Here is a 23,197-nt window from a genome sequence, read left to right as displayed (position 1 = left end):
ATTTTTCACTTTGTTCCCTTTTTGCTTCAAATCGTGCACCTTCGTCCCACATTATCTCCGGATGACTTCTACACATAAAAATACCACGAACTAACAAATTATTACATTACACATCCGAAATTTATGAAACATGAGTAAAATGCGAGGCAATATGCTTATAAATATACATACTTTAAGCCGAATATCACTTATGGTGGAGTCTTGGCGACTGAGAATAGGTAGATCACACCACCTCCAAGGACAAAAGGATGCTATTGTTCCATTATCAGTCTTTTGGCTATTGCCACAGCTAGCTTTGAATGGAATCGAAGAAGGATTCCATTTTCCAGGACATATCGCGTTTTTTTACCAAGATTTTCCAACATCATTGAAGAACACCTCTACTGCAATGGTCTCATTGTTTATTGGCATCGCGTTCTATTTGGGGAACGTGTTGATTGATCTGGTTCAAAGACAATCAACCATGACAATATCAATGATGGAAGAATGGACAATGTCTTCTGGCTCTTCATTTATTTCCTTGTGGTTGCTTCCTTTTACAAGTACAAAAATATGGACGACAAACCAAATGATATGCCCAGTAAATGAAAGGAGTACTTATTAGTATAATTTAAGAAGCATATACATCTGTCATAGTGTGAAATATTGTGCTTTATTCAGTTATACATGAGTTGATAAGCTCTTAGGAAAGAGAGCAAATGAGTTCTTTAAATAAGTGAGAAAATACAGGCAAAAGGGCGTAAATTGGTGCAAAATTATCGGTTAGCAACTTTGTTGCTGTGCAATGTCAAAATAGATAATGCAAGATAAGATAATAGCTTTGGACTTGAGTTGACTCCAGATAATGAAGTCCACAGAACTACAAGCACATATACCAAGTAAATGATGGATTCTGAAAAGGAACAAACTTTCAAGATTAAACCATTCTCTTATACTTTGGCCAGGACAGGATAGAAGAATTTACAGATGAACTATTCAATTTGATTTAAGTGGCTACAGATTACACCACCCACTTATTAACCATGTTTGCTGGAACATGGCAGCAAGCACCAACTTTAAAGAAAGATGTTTCCCTGAACATGTGAATGCTCAACCACTATAAGATGCATGAACTGACCGAGCCATGATAGGAGCAAAAATGGCCCTCAGCGAGGACACGAAGTAAAACAGAAAAAGAAAATTGTGCTGGCGGATAAGAAACATATGGACTAGCTAATGCTGCATTCGGAATTTTCTCCCTCCTCACCATCTGAGAATCCTAACACAAAAGCGCCTCCCTCTTCATCCTCGTCACTATCAACATCCTCCGAATTTTCTCGTCTCTCAATATAAGCCAGTGCTTGCCTCCTGTGCAGACGTAAAACATGCATTATCATGTCTGGGGTGAGTGTAACCCTTGAGTGGTCCTCTCGGCCTCGCCTATTAGCTTCCATTATCTGCTTAGATCAAGACAAAGTGGAGAAATCATAAGTCATCAGGTATTAGACAAACATGAAAACTTTAACAGAAGTACTAGGATTTGCACCTCTTGAACATCAGGAGGCAAAGGAGTAACATCTTTGGATGTGGGAGCCCAAATCTTTATGGTCTTTTCTATTCCACATGTAGCAAGAACAGGGATACAGGGATGGGGCTTAAGCTGATTTACAATGTGCCTATCACCGACCATCAAGCGGACAAGCTTGGCGTCCTTTTTCTTCCAGATAAATATATGCCCACAATCAGACCCGGTCAATACATATTCATCATTCGGACCAAAGAAACTCACTCCTTTAACTGTCTGTGAATTTCTGTGTCCTGAATAAACCTGTGGTTTTTCCAGCTTGTCCAAGTCTTCACCTTGCAAAGACAAAGGAGCCGGACTCAATCCCATGTTCTTCTGAAACAAGTATATCAGTTCGTCATTGTATGAAACCAGCAATTCACTTGTGTTTGAGTAAGTCAGTGCTGTAATATGAACATCATTTGTCTTAATCAGGTGATGAGGACAAAATGTGTTGATTGGCCTATCCGAACTGGTTCTTGCATCCATTTGGTACATTCTGATGTCATATACACGCGCATATTCATCGGAACCTCCTACAGCAAAGTAGTTAGGATTTCTTGGGTCTATCACAATGCCATTCAACCTTATGCTGCTCGAGTGTTTATTGTTTTCCGCAAATGACGAGCAACGTAAAAGCTTTGAGGAAGAATTACTGCGCAGATCATACTGCACAATAATGCAAGTCACGGCAAAATAACATGAAAAGAGAACAATGTAACAAGTAAAGAAGCGCGTGGCGACCTACGTGTTGAACAAAACCATCTTCACCGCAGCTATAAAGTATGTAGGGACTTCCTGGTTCCACAGCAAGCTTATGTACACGACCTTGGTGCTTTCCTACTCTTTTTGTTTCTACCCGACCATTCTCCAGCAATAAACCAAGCCTCACCTGCAGCAGTGCTTGCAATACGTTGAAAATAAGCACATAGGAGTCAGAGCCACAATCATCTTCTTTTGCCTTTGTCAAATTAGAGATATGAAGCAGCAGACTCAGCAGGTCTAAAGTATCGCTTCATTATACAGAAACTACAGCTGAATGTATATATATGCAGATAACAAATGTGTGTAAAATTATACTTGGACAAAAGAAAATGTCGCATTTAAATACTATTGCCAGAACCATTCAATAAAGCATTTGCTCTATGTTTTCTGTCTCGCATGTTCCATATATTATAGTGCGTAAGATGGCAAACATACCTGACCATCAGCGGATGCAGTTACTATTTTACGATCATCCGTGAAGGGCATGAACTTTGCCTGGAATATATTGTCCATGTGACCTGATGGATAAGACAACTTTGAGGTTCTCGTTGCCCAGTCCCATTGTATCACTCTTCTATCATCAGAACCCGAGACAAGAACATCACCGGTGGCATTGAAGTCTATTGTGTTTACACATCCTTCATGACCAGTTAACTTGCCATATAAATCCAGTCGCTTGACCATAGCCTGACCCACAATTATACAAAAGGAACTCTCTCAGTGGCTCACAATGTATGTTCATGAATTTGCAAACACCTTAGACAAAGCAGAATAAAATTTCACCTAGATTTTGAATTACCTTCACATCAACGTGAAATTTTTTGCATATAAAAGTACGACATTACACGAACATAAGTAGCAGCAGATACTGTCATTAAAGCATATGAAAGGCATAGTTATTTATTTATCCTTTTGATTTTTATTTTTTTTTATAAGGTTATTTAAAGATAAATAGTATCAATATTTATCTTCAGTATTTATCGAATAAATTACCTCATGGATCTGAATTACCTTCACATTAAATGTTAAAACTTTGCATATTAAAGTATGACTTTTATACGAAAAATAGCAGTAACAGAGACTAGATCATTACAGAGTATGAAAGGCGTCATTATTTATCTATATTGGCATACTGTAAGTCACCAAAATCTCACATCAGATATCGCTATCGGGAAGGAAACTGATTAAACAAACTCAAAATTCTAGTCCCCAAGTCCCCAAATATTCTGAAATTCATAGAGAAAAAAAAACCTTAAGTCCATTCTACTAAATGCTAGGTTGTTAGAAAGTGGCAACTAACAATAAACTTGTCAGTGTCAATCCCCAAAAAAAAAATTGTAGGTAATAATCTAGTTGAAGTTTTAATTTCACTGGGTTTGTTGTTTTTTATCAGTTAGCCCTCATCTCCAAGCTAGTTGAATCAGTTATAATAGTCATCTGTAAGAGATGAGTTTAAATGGATTTTTATTTAATGTGTTTTGCTTGTTGCTTTATTTTTACCGTTCCTTAAGCGATATATCGGAAACAACCTCTCCGCATCTGACTTTATGGGTAGGGGTAAGACTGCGTACACACTAACCTACCCAGACCTCACATGTGTCATTTAGCTGGGTTTGTTATTGTTTGTTGTACAGAGCCGACTGGGTTTGTTATTGTTTGTTGTACAGAGCCGACCCAACTTGTTTGGGACTGAGTCGTAGTTGTTGTTTTGTTAGTAGTAGTAGTAGTATTAGTAAGTAGAGTTCAAGTGCTACCTGACCATACTAAAAAAAAAGAATTTGATCAAACTAGAGAAAGTATTCATATACAGTTCAATCAGCGGGAAAAATCACATTTTTTCGCTCCCATAAGACCCAATAACAAAAAAAGAATCAGACCCAAAATAACAAATCCAAAGATATGATGATTTTAGCTGAAATAAAAGTGGGGGAATAAATCAAACCTCAGAAGCAGAAATTCGGCGAGAGAATTTTCTGGGCTGAGAAAACCCAATTTCTCTTTTATAAAACTCCATTAAATCATCTCCACCAGAAACCTTGTACACCTTCTCCATCTCTCCTTAATCAATCTACTGTGTATAACTCCTTTTCTACTATAGAAATTGAAGTTTTGGGATTTGGTAGAGTAGAAATTACTAAAACCATGACATTTTCTTAAAAGCTAGTAAGAAATTATTATATGTATTTGTGTTAAGTGTTTGCTTTTTTTTAAAAAAAAAAAGAGAAACAGCAAAAGTTGTAACAGTAGGGGACGCTTGGATAATTGACACATTGCATTTGCAGGTATGAGACACGCCTAGATTTTTGAGATAACATCTCCATTTTACACCAAATTTCAGTGTAGTTTTTCAGGATACCACTGGTTTCGTTTGCCTTTCGGTGGTATTCAACAGTTTTCATACGACGTCGTACGCTTTCTCCATCTTTCTTTTTTTTGTTTGTTTAATTAATACTTCATCTTATCTCAAATATTACTGGTTTTGATCAACTTAATTTGTTCCCAATATTTAAGGTTAAGAAATAAGAAGCATACTTTTTATTGTAAATTAAATGAGGCATGGGAGAGAGATAAAGGTATTTTAGACAAAATTTTTATATAATTAAAGCTATTAAATTCAAGGTGTATAAAAAGTTTAAAATATGAATGGTACGGACAGAGGATAATTAATTTAGAATTGCATGAGCATGTGAAATTTTTTTGTCTTCTAGTTGGACATTTCCTATTTTTTGTTAATTAAGTTAAATAAATTGTCTAAAAATTTAAAAAAATAATTGTTATATAGTCTTTAGATATATCCTCGAAAAATTTAAATTTATTTCCTTTAATAAATTATCCAAAGTAGCCTGCATCTCTTAAAGCAGAAGAAAAGAAAATCATTATTATATTAATTTAAAAAATAATCTTCTAAAGTGTGATTAGGATGGAATATTTAAAGTGGACTATCTCCACTTCCTTTCCACTTGCTTCGTGGGATTCCTAGTGGAATTTATCCAATTAATCTTCCTGGCCTTCCCAAACATATTTTTGATACGAAATAAACCTCTCGCAATAGAGAAAAGATCAAAAGTTTGTCCCTTCGATCACCCTCCCTTAAACCCGAATTAATCGAGAGATTAACCTATACTATATTTTTTTTAAATCGAAACCCTAACTAAAGATGGAATTCTATAACTAAACAATTCAGTTGAGAACTCGTGACTAGTTCAAGGTCAACTAATGATTTGATATATATATATATATACCAACATGATTTACATGGCTTTTGCCTTGGTTTTACCATTTGTTTTTATTCTCTGTTTCATAATTTTTCATGTAGTAGACTAGTACCTTCAAGTAACGTTATAATCCTAAGCAATGAATCATTATTTTTCAAGTTCTCCAATATAAGACGCTTCTAACACTATAAGCTACATTTAAAATCGGTATGTAAATCTTAGCACGCCTAACAATATTGGACCTAAAATAATATACCGACATTAATGAAACTTAATCACAACTAATTACTATCACCTTTATAAATTTGTCTTCTATTGTGCTCTATATTCTATATCAACGAAGTTGTGATTATTCAAATTAAGAAAAAATTTTAGAGAGTTCAAATATGCAAATCGTAATAAAGAATGAGATTTTAGGCAAATAGTTTGAACTCCCTAAAAGTTCCTCACATTGGAAAAGTGGTAAAAAGCCAGAGAGTATCAGTTTCGAACATTTTGGCGAAAACGTCATTTTAGAAAGAAAAGGGAAGTACATCGGCGGTCTCTAGATTTGTTAATCATAAATCTATTTACAAATCAATCACGTGTCTATGTCTCATCTACGAACGTTTAATTCAAGAATCCTTAAGTTAAAAGATAGAGTGAAATATTCGGAAAGTTAATGAAAGAGACGCCTAGTTGATAAATTTATTTGAGAAATACATAATATTGTTGTGGCGTGCAACCCGATCCAATAATATATATATATATATATATATATATATATATATATATATATATATATATATATATATATATATATATATACTTTTTTGTTTCACAAATGCAATTGGTTTTGGTCAATCGCTCAATTTTGTATGTTGGCTCAATTTATTTCTCAGAAACACACTCGTGTTACGAGAGAAAAGTGGCACACTCCTGTCAATTTCCATTGTGCCCCTATTCTTTTTTTAAAAAAAAAAAACTCGACAAGAGGTGGTTAAATTAGACTGTAAAAAATGAATATTCATCGAATTTATTATTTCTGCATTTATTATTCAGATATCTAGTTTCTGAAGAAGTATCAAATGAGAATCTAAATGCACAAGCAGAAAATTTCAATTTCTGAGTCATGGACCTCATTAGCGAGCTAGAATATGTTTGATCCCATGAAAAATAAGAAAAGCTAATACAGTAGTTATTTAATTCAAATCTACTAAATTTGACCATTTCATTTATCAAAGTTTGGCGATTCCAAAAAAGGAAATTCAAAGAGAAAATTCTATTATTACAACAATCTGTAGAGACTCACTAAATGTATACAAGGAGCATGTATTTGCTGATTCTGTAAATTTGCCTCCACAAAAGAATGAGACACCCTTAAGATAAATGCTATATAAAGACTTCCCTCTTTACAATTAACTTATTCGTGTTTGAAAAACAATATGTAAAGGATTTATAAAGAAAAATTTACAGATCTCTTCTTTAACAACTAACTATGGCCATAAGCAGAGCCCAGTTTCATACCACTATACTGAAAGATTATGTGTGCCAACTTTACAATTCTATGCTAAAACCAGCTGCTTCATCAACAGAAAGTGCGCAATAATAGTCAGCCAAAATTGGGTCCTTCGAAAATCTTTTCCCTGGATATAGAAACTCCTCTTTTCTGTGGAATTCCCCGGAAAAAAATAAGGGAAAATAAAGGTTATGTACTAATCCTCATCATCTGCTAATGCAGCAAAAGAGAATGGCTTGAACTTATAACCATCGCCGTGATAGAACTTGTTTTGGAATTCCACCCAATGAAGACGCAATGCATGAAGGAATGCGCTAAGAGTCTCCATCATGAGTAGTATAAAGGTTGTGGCGAAGGCGAATACTGCCAGCCCAATTAGCCGTATGATCAGGCTATCATACCTGCAATTATTAAGCATCTAGTCCTCAGGTACATTTGATAGCTATGATGTCGAGGGCAAAATGTTAAACAACACAATCAATTTGTACAGCCATATTTTAGCTATGGTGCATAAAACAAACCACTACCATCATAGTACACATGAGGAAGTGCTCTTGCCCTCCCCATTCTCCCACAACTTGCCCCACCCTATGTTGCGTGGACTCTCCAAAATACTGCCGCACCCCTGTCGGATCCTCCAACAATATACTACTTTTGGAGGATCCGACATACACCCGGCAACATTTTCGGAGAGTCCGAGCAACATAGGCCCCACCCCCCTTCCAAGAGAAAAACAAAATTAGAGAGACACAAGGGCAAGAAGAAGCACTGATGTGGTCTTCACTGTCATGTCATTTCATTAGAAAATGCCACAACATTCACCTAAAAAGGAAAAAGATTTCAACAAAATTGTATATCAATCAATTCATGGTAGAAGAGAGACCTAGTTTTAGGTACCAAAAGAATAAGAAAGCCTTTTGATTCCAAATCAAGTTAGTACTCAATTACGGAATAAATGTGCTTCCTATTGATGCATAGAAGTACCTCACGCACTGACACACATACAGGAGCATGCATATTGTCTAGATAAAGAACCTTGATGCATTGGTCCAGTCACCACACATCATAATAATATATAAGCACCAGATATCATGGCATTGCACAGGACTGTGCATATTGTCTAGACAATTTTTTAATTGTTTGCATACATATATTGCTATAATTAAAAGCGGAGAATATTTTAAAGAGCTATTTTTAGGCAAAATAGAAAAGAGATATATCTAGGACATAGCGGGTTAAAGTTAAGATACTGGCGTTTAGTAGAGACCAAAGCAGAATAACAAATTTAGCCCTAGGATTTGTAAGTTTATAGTGGAACATGGTAGCAAATATGCATTTAGAACCTGAGCAGAGACCATGGTAATTACACTAGCTTTATTAATGGTACGAATGATGCATTGTCCATTTTTCATGCTTCCACTTTTCACCATAGTCTAAATAAATGCCAATTTTACCTCTCCTCTGTGACTTCCTTCAATGAGTACAAGACAGCAGATATTCTTGTACACAAAATACTTCAGTATAAGACTAAGAATAGTTTGGATGAGATGTTGCTAAACAGATAGAGCCATTGCATAAGAGAACTGAGCTAGTTCCGAGGGAGTTACTTGTTCTACCTCCAAATCCATACTATTGCAAAGAAAATTTGAGTAACCAAATGTATTCACCAGATTCATGATTCAACAACTTGACATTTTAACAGAAGTAAACTTCGAACTTTACTATTAACATCCATGAAGACACTAAGCGATGTCTAAACAAGGAAATTCTGAACAGCAAAAAAGCTAAAAGTCGTGGAATCTTACCCCCAAGCAAGGAGGAGAACTTTCTCATAGAACACAGTAGACAATTCAGAATGAGCCAAACTGCACCAACATCACAGACATCAATTTGGTAGAAACATAAAACAAGTTGCTGTTAATGACAAAAAAAAAACAAGTAAAAATGAAGGATATACCTCAAAGCCCACAGCCGAAGGTATGATGCAGTGTTAGAGACGGCACCCAGAACAAACTCAATAGAGTGTATCATTTGATGCACAAAAACCTCACTAAAATTGAACTCCTCATGGTGGTGTTGCCTCGCAGAGTCTGGTTCCTCATAAGTATCCACCTCAGATGTTCCAAGAAGGCCATAAGTTCCGCCTTGAAATCTCTGAGAATCATAATAAGGTAGCCCAAATAACCATAAGAAAAATGTCAAAAGAAAAGACAAACACTTCTGGTTTGATGATTAAAAAAATTATTATATAGCCAAAATTGAATAAACCAGTCTTGCCCAAGTAAACTTTGGGAGGATTGGATCATGACCCTTTTAGTGACTCAACTTGTTTTAATTCAATTTAGTCAATCTGCCCATTGGGAACCCTAAATTCCAAACCTCTCCTCTTCTCTACAAAAGAATTCCCTCCACTCAACGACCACAAACTGACTCTTAGGAGAAACAAGATTACATCCTCAATGATTCCATTACTTGTGCCCTTTTAAAAGAAAATTGATTATCCATTCCTTTATACTTTCCTCTAGATCATCAAGATAGTACATTATTCAATTCATTGTGAAGGGTGAGAAAGCAAAAGCAACCAAATGTACTTACCTCGGTGTAAAGTCTCTTCAAAATAAAAGGTTTTGGGAAAAGCATCCATGGAACAGCAACAAGTGCTAAAAGCAGCAATACTACCTGCAATAATAATTGTTAAACAAAGAAGCAAGGGACGAGAGATTTTCAAGGGTTTGTTCCATTTATGGATTGTGGGTGAGGGGGGATTATGGATGCTAAGATAATCAATTGTTTGGTTGTCTATGTAGAGTTCGATTATGGATGAAATAATAAAATCCTCCCACCCCCGCAACCCACCCCCAAGTACTGGATAAATTATCCCTAGGGAAGAAGCAAACAAAAGTTATCCTATGATATCAAATGGTTTTTTTTTACTCCACAGATTTCTCTCTCCCCTTCCACCCACACACTGCCACCAACCTTTTCTTTATTTTCTTGTTTGTATTGCTTTTAATTAATGTCGAATAGCTTTTAACAAATATACAGAGATACATTATCATGACTAATTCTTCATTTCAAATTAATCCTTATTCTATAAGTTATTTAATGCATTTATGCCAAGGAAATTCGTCGCAGAGATTTAAAATCCTTGTACCAAACATGGGACACAAGCGTTACAATCTTATCCATATTCCATTAATTAACATCATATCCTACAATGTAATCCGGTGGTATTAAAGTTTTACCTTATCACGTCTGCAGATCAAATGAACCCTAAGAGCAGAAGATTAGAAAGAGATGCAATGGCACATACCTGAAGCACACTCTGGCCCCAAAACAACTGGTTTTCACCAAGAGCCTCGAAAGGACTTAGGAACATATAAATCATAACATGGTAGAGATCTGCCTGAGATCCAGTGCACCATTTAACAACAATGAGGAGAGACAGGTACCCAAAAAGGCTGTTGAGAAAGATCACTTGTGGCACAAACTGATACCTGATAACAAATCAATGGAATAAATAACTTCAACGAGAAAACCATCAAAAGGGGACAGAAGAAAAGGGAATACGCACTTAATATCAAGTGTGTTGTTGAAGAAACGTGCGTTGAAGTAACTTAATATAATTCCGAGGTTCATCTGTGCCACACCCAACAAAATAGACATCTTCATCTTAAGGGAGTTCAAGAAAGGAAGCTCCGAACGGCTACCTCTCCAGCTTGGATCCACACCAAAAGGATAAGGATCACTGTATTTTATTAAACCGACTGTATATGCGTCACTGTAAATACAAACATCAAAATCCCAGTTAAAAAATTGCAAATGTAAAAAGGCTAGCTGGAAACGATGCATTAAAATCTAACTCAAGCTATACGTGCATTCAACGATTGGGAGGCAAGAGTAAGGTGCCAGTATAGACGAACGATATGTAACCGTCATAAACGTTATTTTGTTTTATCTAGTAACCATCATAAACATTATTTGAGGAGCAATATCTGAATATGTCCAAGAAATATGGAGAAAATGATTGTTTGATTGCATTACTACAGTGTCTTGTACCTGACCGGAAAGCAGTGGGGCTACTTAAAAATATGTAGAAATCAAATAGAAACTTAGCCAATCTTCACCGTAAGTACATAACAATATAAGAAGCCTGACTAAGAAAATCCCAAAAACCAAGCGATTGAGGCATTAACCTGACTCTGAGATCAAATTATTAGAAACATCCAAAGAACCTCGACTACTTGTAGTTATAAGTAACCTGTTATGGTCGTAATGAATTGAAGGCTTAATCACAAAATCAAAAACAGATTTTAAATCCTGCGCAGAAGTGGAAACAAAAGCTACTCTTCCCCATCTAGAACCCCCGAAACCCCAAACAAATAAATAAAAGAAGAAAGAATAGTTTATTTCTCATCTAGGATTTAATAACATAACTTAAAGTGTAGCCAAAGCAACCACTTCTTCGCTCTTATTTACATAGTTGAAAATGTCCTTTGCTATCCTTTTAAAGGTCTGGGCGAGGAGGCTTTTTTTAATCAAGTAATAAGGTCTGGGTGAGGGAGCTTAAAAAATGCAAATCACAGTCTTGACCAGAAGCACATAAGAGATTGCATTATCATTACTTTTGACAAATCACAAAGCGAAGTACTCTAAATGGAAATTTAACAAGGTTATAATTCATACCTGCATGAAGCATCTCGGCATTTGTATGCAGAGCCACCAAATATGTGAAACGGAACAGAGAAGAATTCATTATATATCAAGCCACAGTAAATTGAGAATATTGACATTAAGAGGAGTACATAGCGACCGCCAAAGAGCATCTCCATAAAGCTGCCCAGTTTCTGCCAGAAAATTTTATTTGATCACATAAGGAATATATAATTGCATAATTACTGATGTTAAGTACTCCAAGAGAGAGGTTGAAACTATGAGAGGACATACTTGAGAGCTAAGCTTGCTTTCCTTAGAAATAAGAACTAATGCTCCCAACAGCAAGCAAATTCCATGACCCCAATCTCCAAACATCACCGCGAAAAGGAAAGGGAATGTAACAATGGTGTAAACAGCAGGATTTGCCTCCTGGTATTTAGCAACACTGTCAATGTAGACATTAGTAAGTGCTTTTGTTTTCAGAAGCAACAGAAGACATGTATATTTCAATTTGACAAAAAAAAAAATAGATTCTACACTTGATCTTAACCAAACAGGCCAGAAAGGTATAAGAGATGGAAAATGATTTTTCATATATGATTTAAGGAAAACAAATGAAAATGAAAATTTTATTTGAAGAGCTGAAGCATCCCAAATTAATAGCATTACACGTAAAAAGAACAAAGAAAGGGGAGAAAACAGGACTCTCTGTTTTAAGTATATATCATTTTGCCTCAGGCATAATAAACACCTTACTTCAAATGTCAGTGTCTGAACTAAAGGAAAAGGAGGAAAAAAAAATTCCAGCCATATACGCATCAAAATCAGTAACACTCTAAAGGAGATGACGTGACCCATGAGTCCATAAATGACTGAATCATATAGACACACATAAACCAAGTTAAATCAATTTCAGATGGACAAGCTGCTGCCACTAGATTCGACAAGGAATCATGTAAAGAAGAATGTCAACGATTCTATCCCCAGAACTTAACAGCATCACCTAACTCATTACATTGTAAATCAGTTTCGCAGATAACTAAATGCTACTATACATTTACTTACCCATACGCATCTACAATTTCTTGATATGCATTTGTGAAACGGTTTGTCCTGAAGTATGTTGGAGGTGAATCTACAGCACCCATCACATGAAATACAATTCCCACTTGTGAGTTGCTATCAATTGTCGCACGTTGCAAAGCCTCTTGTATCTAACGTGTCAAAAGCATGTACGTGGTAATACTATCATAAATAATGCATATGGAAACAGTATATGTAAATGCTAACATAAATAACATAAAAGAAGAGTACCTTAGTCTTTGCAAATATTGGACACCAGCCCTCTCCAACTAGACACTTCTTTGTGACATCAAAATTCAGCATATTTAATGTATCATAAACAGCCTTTTCCCTTCTAACCTAGAAAAAAGAGTTAGAGCATTCAACTCGTATTTCAGGGTCACATAAAGACTTGCTCTCACAAGCCACTAATTAAACTATATTATAAAAGTGACAACTTATACTGTTGTCGTCACTCTTACCATGTTCATCCATTTTGTGAGGTGAAATCCAATAGACGTTAAAGCTTTATCTCGATGACGTAATCCAACATCCAGAGTGGTTTCCAATTCAGATAGATGAGACAAAACCTGCACTCAAGATGTTATCCCACTAGTCTTACTTTAGGACAGGGCAGTTGAAAATGATTACAATCGATATAATATACGTACATAACAATATACAAAAGAGAGCTAGGGTTAGACTCATCGAACTGGTGCAATGTGAAAGCTACATCACATAGTGCTACTGCTAGTGATTGTACAACCAATATATTGGCCATTTTTCCATGTATACTTTGTTCGGTGCATAATATGACCTCAGATATACATTAAAACACAAAAGATACTAGACAGAAGAAAAAGAAATTGTTCCATATCCTGCTAGCAGCTAAGTTGCTCGGACTCGGGGGCGGGTGTCCAATACGGGTGCAGATCTAGAGGTCAGATCCTTCATGATCTAAATTTAAAGATTCGGGGGTACGGATCCAAGTACGGATACGGGTGCGGGGATTCGGCTAATTATAATTCAATTATTTAAAAATAGAGTTATAAAAATATGTTTAAATTATGAGACATGTGAAAAACTTACAAGGTATTCCGAGAAGGAGAAAATATTGAACAAGAGTAGAATTTTAGGAGATAAAAGGAAAAGGACTGACATAGAAATTTATATATACAAGGTATTCCATTTTCTTCCATATCACCCTAGCTTTTGATTTGTTTTCAAAAATCATAGTATCTGTCCCAAATTTCTCCGTTGATTTTGGTCAAAGTACCCAAAATCGGTTGACCAGATCCGACACGGATCCCACACCCATACCCACACCCACGTCGTGTCGACACGGGTGCGGCACTGAAAGTGAAGAGTCCGAGTAACTTAGGCTAGCAGTATATCCCAAAGTACACTGACTGGTTTAGTAAAACAAGTTCGTTCAATGATGATGTCTATGAAACTCTCTTCTAGTAATCAGAAAGATTGCATTAAAAAGTTAACCAACATACTTCTCGAGTTATTTGCCTCCTCTTGGTCATGTCTTCAGGAACAGGATAGCAATTAGCACCAAACGCCTCACATATTTTCAATATTTTTGTTCTCGCCTGCTCGCCCGAAAAGAATACTACGAAGACTATTTTCTCAACCTACAGAAGCAAAAATTGAGAGTTAACCACATAGTGTACTTGATAGTTAGCCATTTTCAATAAGCAAGGAGAAAAAGAAATAAGAATATGAATGGGAATTAGAGTATTGATGAAATCATACTAAAGTGAGAAGATAATTCATGGACAGTTTCCTTTATTAGGAAAAAGTTCTTAGTGCACCAGTGTACAGAACTATTTCCTGGCATTAACACAAGAACAATTTAGAAGAAAGAATGTAACCATTTCATTTGAGGTAGGATCCAAGATTTCTTCATCAGCAACTGCCTGGTGGAAAAGCATATTGCCCCTTGTTGCACGAAATAGCATTCTTTCAAATTGTAGAACTTTGGACTTGCAGATAATGCCACTAATAAATCTTACTCCAGATTGATTTGAAAGTTCTGGTTGCATCTCCTGAAGATTGAAAGAAACCTTATCTCAGATGCTTCATAGATACAGATAATCATTATCATGCACCGGATCAGTCTAACAGCAAGAAAGAATCAATTACCTGCTCAAGTAATGATGCTGTATCTGAATAGTTATGATTGGAGTACACGTTTTCATCTAATTCTGTCTCCTGAGCTGTTGTATGACTTCTACTTGAGACAAGGAAGTCACTAGCCTAAAATTTGCAGGGTTATAGTGAGCAGAAATGAGAATAGCTCTGAAAAGGCATATATTTCTCGACCATAAGAAAAAGTATGACTTTGGTACCTATTCTAGAACAGATTTGTCTATAAAGTTTGTTGAGTGGTTTGAAGTTTCAAACGCTTGAAGGAAACATAATTGGCAAGCACCATGTCAGGCATTAATAACACCAGATTAAGTATGAAAAACCAATTTCTCAACTAACAACGTTACTTGAGAAGCCATTAAAAGCTTAGCGCATAAATGCTGATTGATTAGAGCTAAAGCATTTAGAAATAAAAAACAGACCTCTGTCATGCTTTTTGAACTATAAAAGCATTACACCCTAATTATGGCTAAACAGTTCAATGCAAGGATAGAAGAAGCAAAATAGATGGACATTAATGCAAGCCAATACCTTGCACATGTATGCATAACAAATACATATGCATGACAGGCGTACACATAGTGATGAAATATCCAGAAAGCAGTATTAGTCAGACATGGACCAATTTCTCAAAATGTAAACGGAGCTCATTAATGCAACAGTAAGAAAGAGAATTTAAATTGTACCTTCTGTAATACCAGCTTAAACTCAAGCAACTCATTGTATGATTGCCTTAGCTTCTCGCTATTAGCATTCATTTCAATCAACTCATGTTCATGCTCTGCAAGTTGTATCTGAAATTCAGAATAGGTCTGCATGAGATTTACGAAAACCAAAAAAAGTATAAAAAGGAAAAATATCCAAAAGAAGAAGCATAAACACGATTTGGACAAGAAAGTAGGGTGTTCGTTTGTCAGCAAGAAGAAAAACACCTCCAGTTCTTCCAGTTCAATATCAGGTTGTGAAGCAGGACGCGGAGAAGGCAGCAGCCCAGCTTTTTGTATCTGATCTTTGAAAAATCGTAGTTTTCTTGACATCTCTGCGCATCTTTTTACCTATGAAAGATCATCCACGATTACAATGAAAAGATAATTATACACCACTGCACCATAAAATTCTGCAAATGCTTTTGATACTTCAGTAACTCCATACATATGTTAACCAAATTACATGCCAAATTCTGAGTCCAAGTTATTGACCTCCTCTTTGCCAGCAGAAACACTGAGGTATCACGCTGCTTTGGAAAATTAGTAGTCGTCAAGTACCTTAGGAAGGCAACTCAAATAGTAGAGTTCCCTTGAACTGCTTGAAAACTATTCAGTTCTTTTTTTAATATTTGCTAAGTGCAAAATCTGAATACTATTCACACTAGAATATGTTCAGAATAACCTTTAATTGGTCAATCAAAATATTACATCAAAATTTTAAAGCATATCCTTTTTAACAAATTTTGAAAAAGAAGTTTTCTGAAGAAAAAAAAAATAGAAAGAGACTAAAATGGATATAATAGACAAAAGAGGGGAGAATGGAGTCAAACAAGTGGAGAGATCAATGTAGTTGCTCTTATATGTTAGTTTATATCTTAGATGTTGAAGCTGGAAGCAGAGATGGGGACAAATATATGTTAGAACTTGAAGAATCAAGGTAGGTTGGCGTTTATATTTTAGCACTAATTATGCAACCAAAAAGGTGAAAACACCTATCTAGGGAGCTTCACTCTTTTCTCAGCACCAAAGGAATTTTAGCAATCAGATGTTTCATGTAACTAAGGTTGAATTTATAATATGAATTATCAATCACCATAGTAGCATCAATGCAGGATTATATGGAGGAGTTTATCTTAAAATCAGGTCAATCTTGAAGATAAAGAATAGCAACAACATTATTTACTTCAAACATTTTCAATATCCTACATATAACCTCAACATCACTGCATGCTACTATTACAATAACCTCAGTGTAACTTTACACTACCATTACAAGCTGAAATAGGACAAAGGTACTTCTTATCTTGACTTAAAGCAATTGACTTTCATCAACTCTCAAAGTTTTTCAGCAAAGTTAATAATGATTATGATTTGTCAAAAATACTGCTAACAATGATTAACAATTTAATAAATTAAGTTATTGACACAGACAAATTCCACTGAGGTAACAACATATAGAATATTCAACACAAAGATGTGATATTCACTATTAGTGTATACCTGGTTTACAAATGTTCTTTGAAAAGGACTCTTATCATCATTTAACTGCAAAAGGAAAACATAGATAGTGAGTTCGTTTCCCAGTTAACAATAACAAAGAAGGTGAAACAGACACAAAATACCAAACATTGTATTATAAGGCATAAGTAAAGACATCAATTTGCCACAACCAAAATCTAGTCAGAGAGATGAATAGTAATGACAGACTTATGGACTAAATCATGTGATTAGTAGTAAACCTGAAACATCAAGAATAAAGGAAAGGGCTATTCTACCCATCCTCCCCCCAACTCCAAAAGCAAAAACAAGCATAGAGAAATTTTCGTTACTTTAAGATATTGACTAAATCCATACAGACGTTGCACCAAGACAATTCAGTAGAAGGACATTACAGTCTGTTTTATTGAAATACACTTCATTTTGGCCCTTCAAGATCAAAACCTTTACTTTATGTAGTAAATATTTTATTAATGAAGGGAAACAAGCACCCGTATAACAACAACAACAACGACAACAACAACAACAACAACAAACCCAGTAGTTTCCCACAAGTGGGGTCTGGGGAGATGATCAAATTATTATCATGTAGTTTTCTTTTCTTTTTCTAAAAGGTTGGTTTTATCATGTACTTTTCTTGGTTAGCAACTTCTTAACAACAAACCATTTAGACAGAAAAAAACTAGAGTCTGTTTCACATAGATACCCAGATTTAAAGTTGAATCTATCTTTCAAATACTACTTCAAAAGAAAAAGCAACCCTGCCAACAACATTTCTTTGTTCGGAAGAAGCAGAGGCCAAAGAAGTAAGGGCGATTTGGAACAAAAGTTTGTACCCTGTCATAATTATCTTCCTGCAATACAAATAATGCATCTAATATCTAAAAATGAGTTGTTAGTTAGAGAGAAAATCAATTTATTCCTTGATGAAAATTTTGCGTAAACCAATTCCTTGGTATCTCTTTTCATTAGTATAATCAGAGGCAAACCCAAGAAATTTAAAATTCATTTATCTCCTTTGGAGATGCATTTCAGTAATTACGATAAGTATTACGCTAATAGGGATGTGTTTCGTCAAGCTTAGAGATCAAAAGAAAGTTCCAATCTGTAGTCACTATTCCAGGTGTGACAGTAGAAATCATCACAACTTGAAGGTTCGTAAGCTTTAAGCAGCTACGCTTTTTCAAACCAAATTCACAGGAAACAAAGGAAAATGAATGCTGACTACTTCTCTTGTACCGAGCAAGATAGCAATTAACAATCTGTTCTAACTTAAGAGGCCTGATCACGAGTACAACCGAGGAAAAAGAGAAAGATCTCTCTTACAAGATCTTTTTGGACTCTAATATGTTATCATCTGCCATAACTCAACTTTACTGAGGGCAAAAGGTAAAGAGAACTACCTTATTTTACCATTTACAGCTGTTTCCATCTAGCTGACTTTGAACACTAAAACATTAGTTATATGTTTAGGAAGGTTGAAAGTTCTTGTTCAGATTAAAAGAATGGCAATGGTGAAGAGGCTTAAAGCATTTAAGGGCTTTGAGAGCATCAAAATCTGGTTATAGGTGGGTGGAGGGTGTTAACTTAATTACCAGCCCAAAAAGGATGAAGAAAAACTCTTGAGACACTTTTTTTTAAATAAGATGGGGTAAAATTTGATTAATAAAGTACCAAGATGGTACAACAGTTACACCAAAAAATAAGGCACGGACTATCTGACCGTTACATGCTTCTTCCTAAAATATCTAGGAAATGGTCAAGATATTGATCCATAACTCTCGAGACACTTGCTCCTAATCATCAGTCTTCTAATACTCCCCCCTCCATCCCAATTTATATGAACTCATTCCATTGCGATACCATTCTATTTATGTAGAACTTTCATAGCTTTCAAGAATTCCAATTAATTAAGCAATTCAACTTTTTACTTTGAATGTGATGTTTTCTCTATCAAAAGAAACTTCTTTTTATCAGTTTCTCTGTCAAACTAACTTAAACAGTATCCAATCAAATATCGTCATATAAAATAAAACTGAAGGAGTAGTGACGAAGACGAAGACTCTGAAAAAGATGAAAAAATTATTAAACACAATATCAACCAGATCTAGTAGCTAGAGGACTACTGCAAAGAAACTTAGTAGCCACCATTTCTAGCCATTTAAATCAGAATGTGATCAAAACTTATTCAACCTCAATCCCTTACTCACTCCAATCCCAATATTTAAGCTCACAACATATTGTACATATCAAGTCTAAATATTAAAAAAAAAAATTATTAAATCAATTCTTAATCACCAATTGCACCAACATGACAAGTCCTCTCTACTACCAAAGGCGGAGCCAGGATTTGAAACTTATGGGTTGGGGATTCTAGTTTTATTAAGTAAGTGGGTTCTAAATTAACAATATGTACATTTCAATTGATTTACAAATACAGGATTTAAACCAAAGTTACTGGGTTTGGCAGCGCCCGTAACTCAGACGCTAGCTCCGCCACTACCAACAAAGAATAAATTCATATCAATGTCATAACTAATGTTCTAAAATCCGAGCAAATACATAGAATGTTATTTTTCTCAATTTCAAATGAGAAGAACAAAGGACTGAATCTCAATGGATCATAGCAAAGGAACAATAATAACCAGCTTAATACATAAAATTAGCATACAAATAAATAAAGTTGGTGCGATTAATTGAATTTAAATAATCACATCAACAAAGAAACGAGAGAGAGGTATAGATCTGTACATCACGGAACTGAAGAAGGCCAAGTTGGCCAAGGTAAGTAATAGCAGGGTGAGCCGACTCAACAGGAATGATGAGCTGTACAAATGTCATATTTTCTGAACGCATCAGATCCATTGGAGGCAAATTGTCTATGTACTCCATTTTCCATACACTGAACAAAAATTAGTGTAGAGAGATCCTATCTAATTCTTCTTCAGATCTGATCACAGAAAACACACACACTCACACTTTTTTTAAATCGTACTTTGTACGTTTCTCAGAGTTTTGTTATTAATGGCGGCACCGATTTTGGAATTTCAGTTCATTCGTATTTTATTTGCAGGGGGGCAAATGGTACTAACTGCCATTCGGTTTTTTCCTTTTATTTTTTTGAGTCTGAAGAAGGAGAGAGGGATGGACTATGGACTGGTAAAAATTAGAAAATTCAGATTATTAGAAATGAAATTGTAATATACTATACCTTTTAGTCGTTGGTCAAATGGTGAGTCATATCACATATGTATGTGATCTTAAAAAGGGAAAAAAAAAAGGATATTATTCTATGCAGAAAATTAAAATGACTAGTGAGGTTTATATTTGGAGAGTTTTTTTTTTCCTTCACGAAAACAGGGTAGAAATTGATTTTCTTATGTAATGGATGAGAATTTTGCCTCTTGGATGTTAGTAAATGTTGAACTAAGGATTGGTGGTGATATTGAAAAAGTGAAAAAGATTCATTTTTCGATATTCAAATGAGAGTTTGGTGTGTTAATGAAATTATGGAAGAGCAAAATAACTTTTACCTGAACATCTATGAGACAAATTCTTAAAATAAATAAATAAATATAAATATAAAAGATGGTATAGTTTTCTGTCACAAAATAATATAATACCCAATTATCCCTCAAGCAAGGTTGAGTATACACAAATATTCCGCAACTTGTTGGAAATGAACTCCCTACAAAAATAATATTTACAGTAATAGAAGCGAAATAATCACGTAGAAGCGAAATACGGTAATTAGCAAGAAAAAGAGTGACAATGACACCAAGATTATTACGTGAAAAACCCTTTGTAGGTCCGAGTAAAATACTTCAAAGACCACTACAATACTCAAAAGAAATAACACTCTTTTGATATTCTCACCTCACTACAATATCGCTCACTCTCTATTTTTCTCACAGACTATTTTCTTATAACTTGTTCGTGAAACCTCACTCTTTCTTTCTCTCTTTGTTGGTGTGTAGAAATGAGAGTTGAAGCTCTCCTTTTATAGCCGAAGCCTCACTAGCCTACTATATTTGACAATTTGCACACATTTTTCCTTCTTTTTCTTCAATGTTGACAGTTCAACAAAGTTGGCTACCAACCAAAAGAAATTCAACAAAGTTGGCTACCAAACCAAAAAAATTCAACAAAGTTGGCTACCAAACCAAATAAATTTTCCTTAGGCACATGCCTATTACTTTGGATATTGAATGAGATGTAACCCATCAATCTCCCCCTTCAGTCTCATTCATCTAGAGGAGGTAGCACTATCTTCTAGTTTGAGAGAATGCAGGCCGACAAGTTCTTTGCATAGCTCAAACTTGTCTCTTGATACCACCTTGGTCAACATATTAGCAGGATTTTCACTCGTGTGAATCTTTTTGACCTGTAAAGATTCGTTCTCCACTGCTCACGAATCCAATGATATCTCTGTCATGACCCAAAATCCCAACCTATCGTGATGGCGCCTATCTCGATACTAGGCAAGCCGATAATCTCGATAAACCATAATTTCTCTTAAGTTGAAAATACAATAATTTAATACAATACAAAATCTCATAAATACTAACACGAACACTCCCCAAAGCCTGGTGTCACTGAGTACACGAGCATCTAATATGAATACAAGTCTGAAAAATACGGTCTATAATAGTCTGAGACCAAATACAGTAAATAAGGAGATAGAGTAGGAGAGACAAGGTCTGCGAAATACGGCAGCTACCTCAAAATCTCCTGAAAATCAGTTGTACGGAAGAATTAATACCCGCTATGTCTGGAAACACCTGGATCTGTACACGAAGTGCAGGGTGTAGTATGCGTACAACCAACTCAGTAAGTAACAACAATAAATAAAGAACTAAAGATAGTGACGAGCTACACAGCTACAGTCATATTCAGTAGTTCCAGCAAAGAATAGACATGCTTTCAAATCTGGCAGTTTAATGTCAAATCAATTTTTATACAGTTCATGTTCATGTAATTCGTATATAAAATCTTTCAGAGATTTTACAACAATGACAGATAGCAACTAGGTGCAACAATAAACGAAAATCAAGTACAACCTCTCAGGACAATAATTATTCACTGGGCTCCCAGCCCTCATCACTCACACTCAATGGGTACTCGCGCTCACTGAGGGTGTACAGACTCCAAAGGGGCTCCTACAACCCAAGCGCTATAATCTGCACGGACAACTCACGTGCCATAATATAAATATCTAGATCTGCACGGCCAACTCACTTGTTGCATGGCCAACTCACATGCTATAGTATAATATAAGGATCCGCACAACCAACTCACGTGCTGCACGGCCAACTCACGTGCTATAGTATAATATAAGGATCTGCACGGCCAACTCACGTACTGCACGGACAACTCACGTGCTGCACGGATAACTCACGTGCTATGATATCAATATCTCACAATTAGACCCTCGACCTTTCTCAGTCATAAATCTCTCCAGTCTATCGGGCTCTCATTAATCATGAAATCAGCCCAAACAATAATGATATGATGTATCAATAATAATAACAGAGACTGAGATAAAATGTGCAAGTAAAAACTGAGACTGAGTACATATAGCATTTAGCAGGCAATTCAACAAGTACGCGACCTATGTGGGTCCCAACAGTACTATCGCATAGCCTAAGCATGATTTCTAACATGATTTGCAGTCAAATTTTTATCAACACATAGAGAGCATATATCTAACAACAAATTATTCAACTTTACAGTTTTCTAGGACGGACCAAGTCACAATCCTCTCGGTGCGCGCCCACACGCCCGTCACATAGCATGTGCGTCACCTTCAAAATAATCATATGATACCAAAATCCGGGGTTTAATATCCTCAGGACCAAATTTAAAACTGTTACTTATCTCAAAGCGTGAAATTCTTTACTCTGATATGCCTTTGCATCGCAAATCGGCCTCTGAATGCCTCGAATCTAGTCATAAATAATTTATTTCAGTCAATAAAATTTATTGGAATTAACTCCATAAGAAAATGCTAATTTTTCATAAAAATCCGAATTTTAGCTCAAAAATCGCCTGTGGAACCCACGTCTCGGAACTCAACAAAAGTTATAAAATCCAGAAG

At 35.5% G+C, this 23,197-nt stretch overlaps 2 protein-coding genes across 2 annotated transcripts; both read right to left on the bottom strand.

Annotated features, from left to right (window-relative positions):
* Positions 1 to 908: 908 nt before the first annotated feature.
* LOC107796570 (uncharacterized) lies at positions 909 to 4,684 on the bottom strand. The gene is made up of 5 exons (XM_016619364.2): positions 4,251 to 4,684; positions 2,744 to 2,995; positions 2,292 to 2,435; positions 1,526 to 2,212; positions 909 to 1,436 (listed from the first exon to the last, which is right to left on the bottom strand). Exons 1-5 carry the CDS (start codon positions 4,359 to 4,361, stop codon positions 1,209 to 1,211), a joined length of 1,422 nt encoding a protein of 473 aa, XP_016474850.1. The 5' UTR covers positions 4,362 to 4,684; the 3' UTR covers positions 909 to 1,208.
* Positions 4,685 to 6,845: 2,161 nt separating this feature from the next.
* Positions 6,846 to 20,268, bottom strand: LOC107796568 (V-type proton ATPase subunit a1). Its single transcript, XM_016619363.2, has 18 exons — positions 19,852 to 20,268; positions 17,104 to 17,148; positions 15,829 to 15,951; positions 15,583 to 15,690; positions 14,891 to 15,004; positions 14,620 to 14,793; positions 14,242 to 14,379; positions 13,222 to 13,329; positions 12,992 to 13,099; positions 12,743 to 12,891; positions 11,969 to 12,122; positions 11,708 to 11,868; positions 10,596 to 10,802; positions 10,335 to 10,518; positions 9,617 to 9,700; positions 8,979 to 9,175; positions 8,827 to 8,886; positions 6,846 to 7,422 (listed from the first exon to the last, which is right to left on the bottom strand). The coding sequence occupies exons 1-18, from the start codon at positions 19,990 to 19,992 to the stop codon at positions 7,218 to 7,220; spliced, it is 2,460 nt and encodes an 819-aa protein (XP_016474849.1). The 5' UTR covers positions 19,993 to 20,268; the 3' UTR covers positions 6,846 to 7,217.
* Positions 20,269 to 23,197: the final 2,929 nt, after the last annotated feature.

Source organism: Nicotiana tabacum, chromosome 9 (assembly GCF_000715075.1).
Source record: "Nicotiana tabacum cultivar K326 chromosome 9, ASM71507v2, whole genome shotgun sequence".
Taxonomy (NCBI): domain Eukaryota; kingdom Viridiplantae; phylum Streptophyta; class Magnoliopsida; order Solanales; family Solanaceae; genus Nicotiana; species Nicotiana tabacum.
Note: the sequence above shows the minus strand (reverse complement) of the source record. Positions and strands in the feature narration are given on the sequence as shown.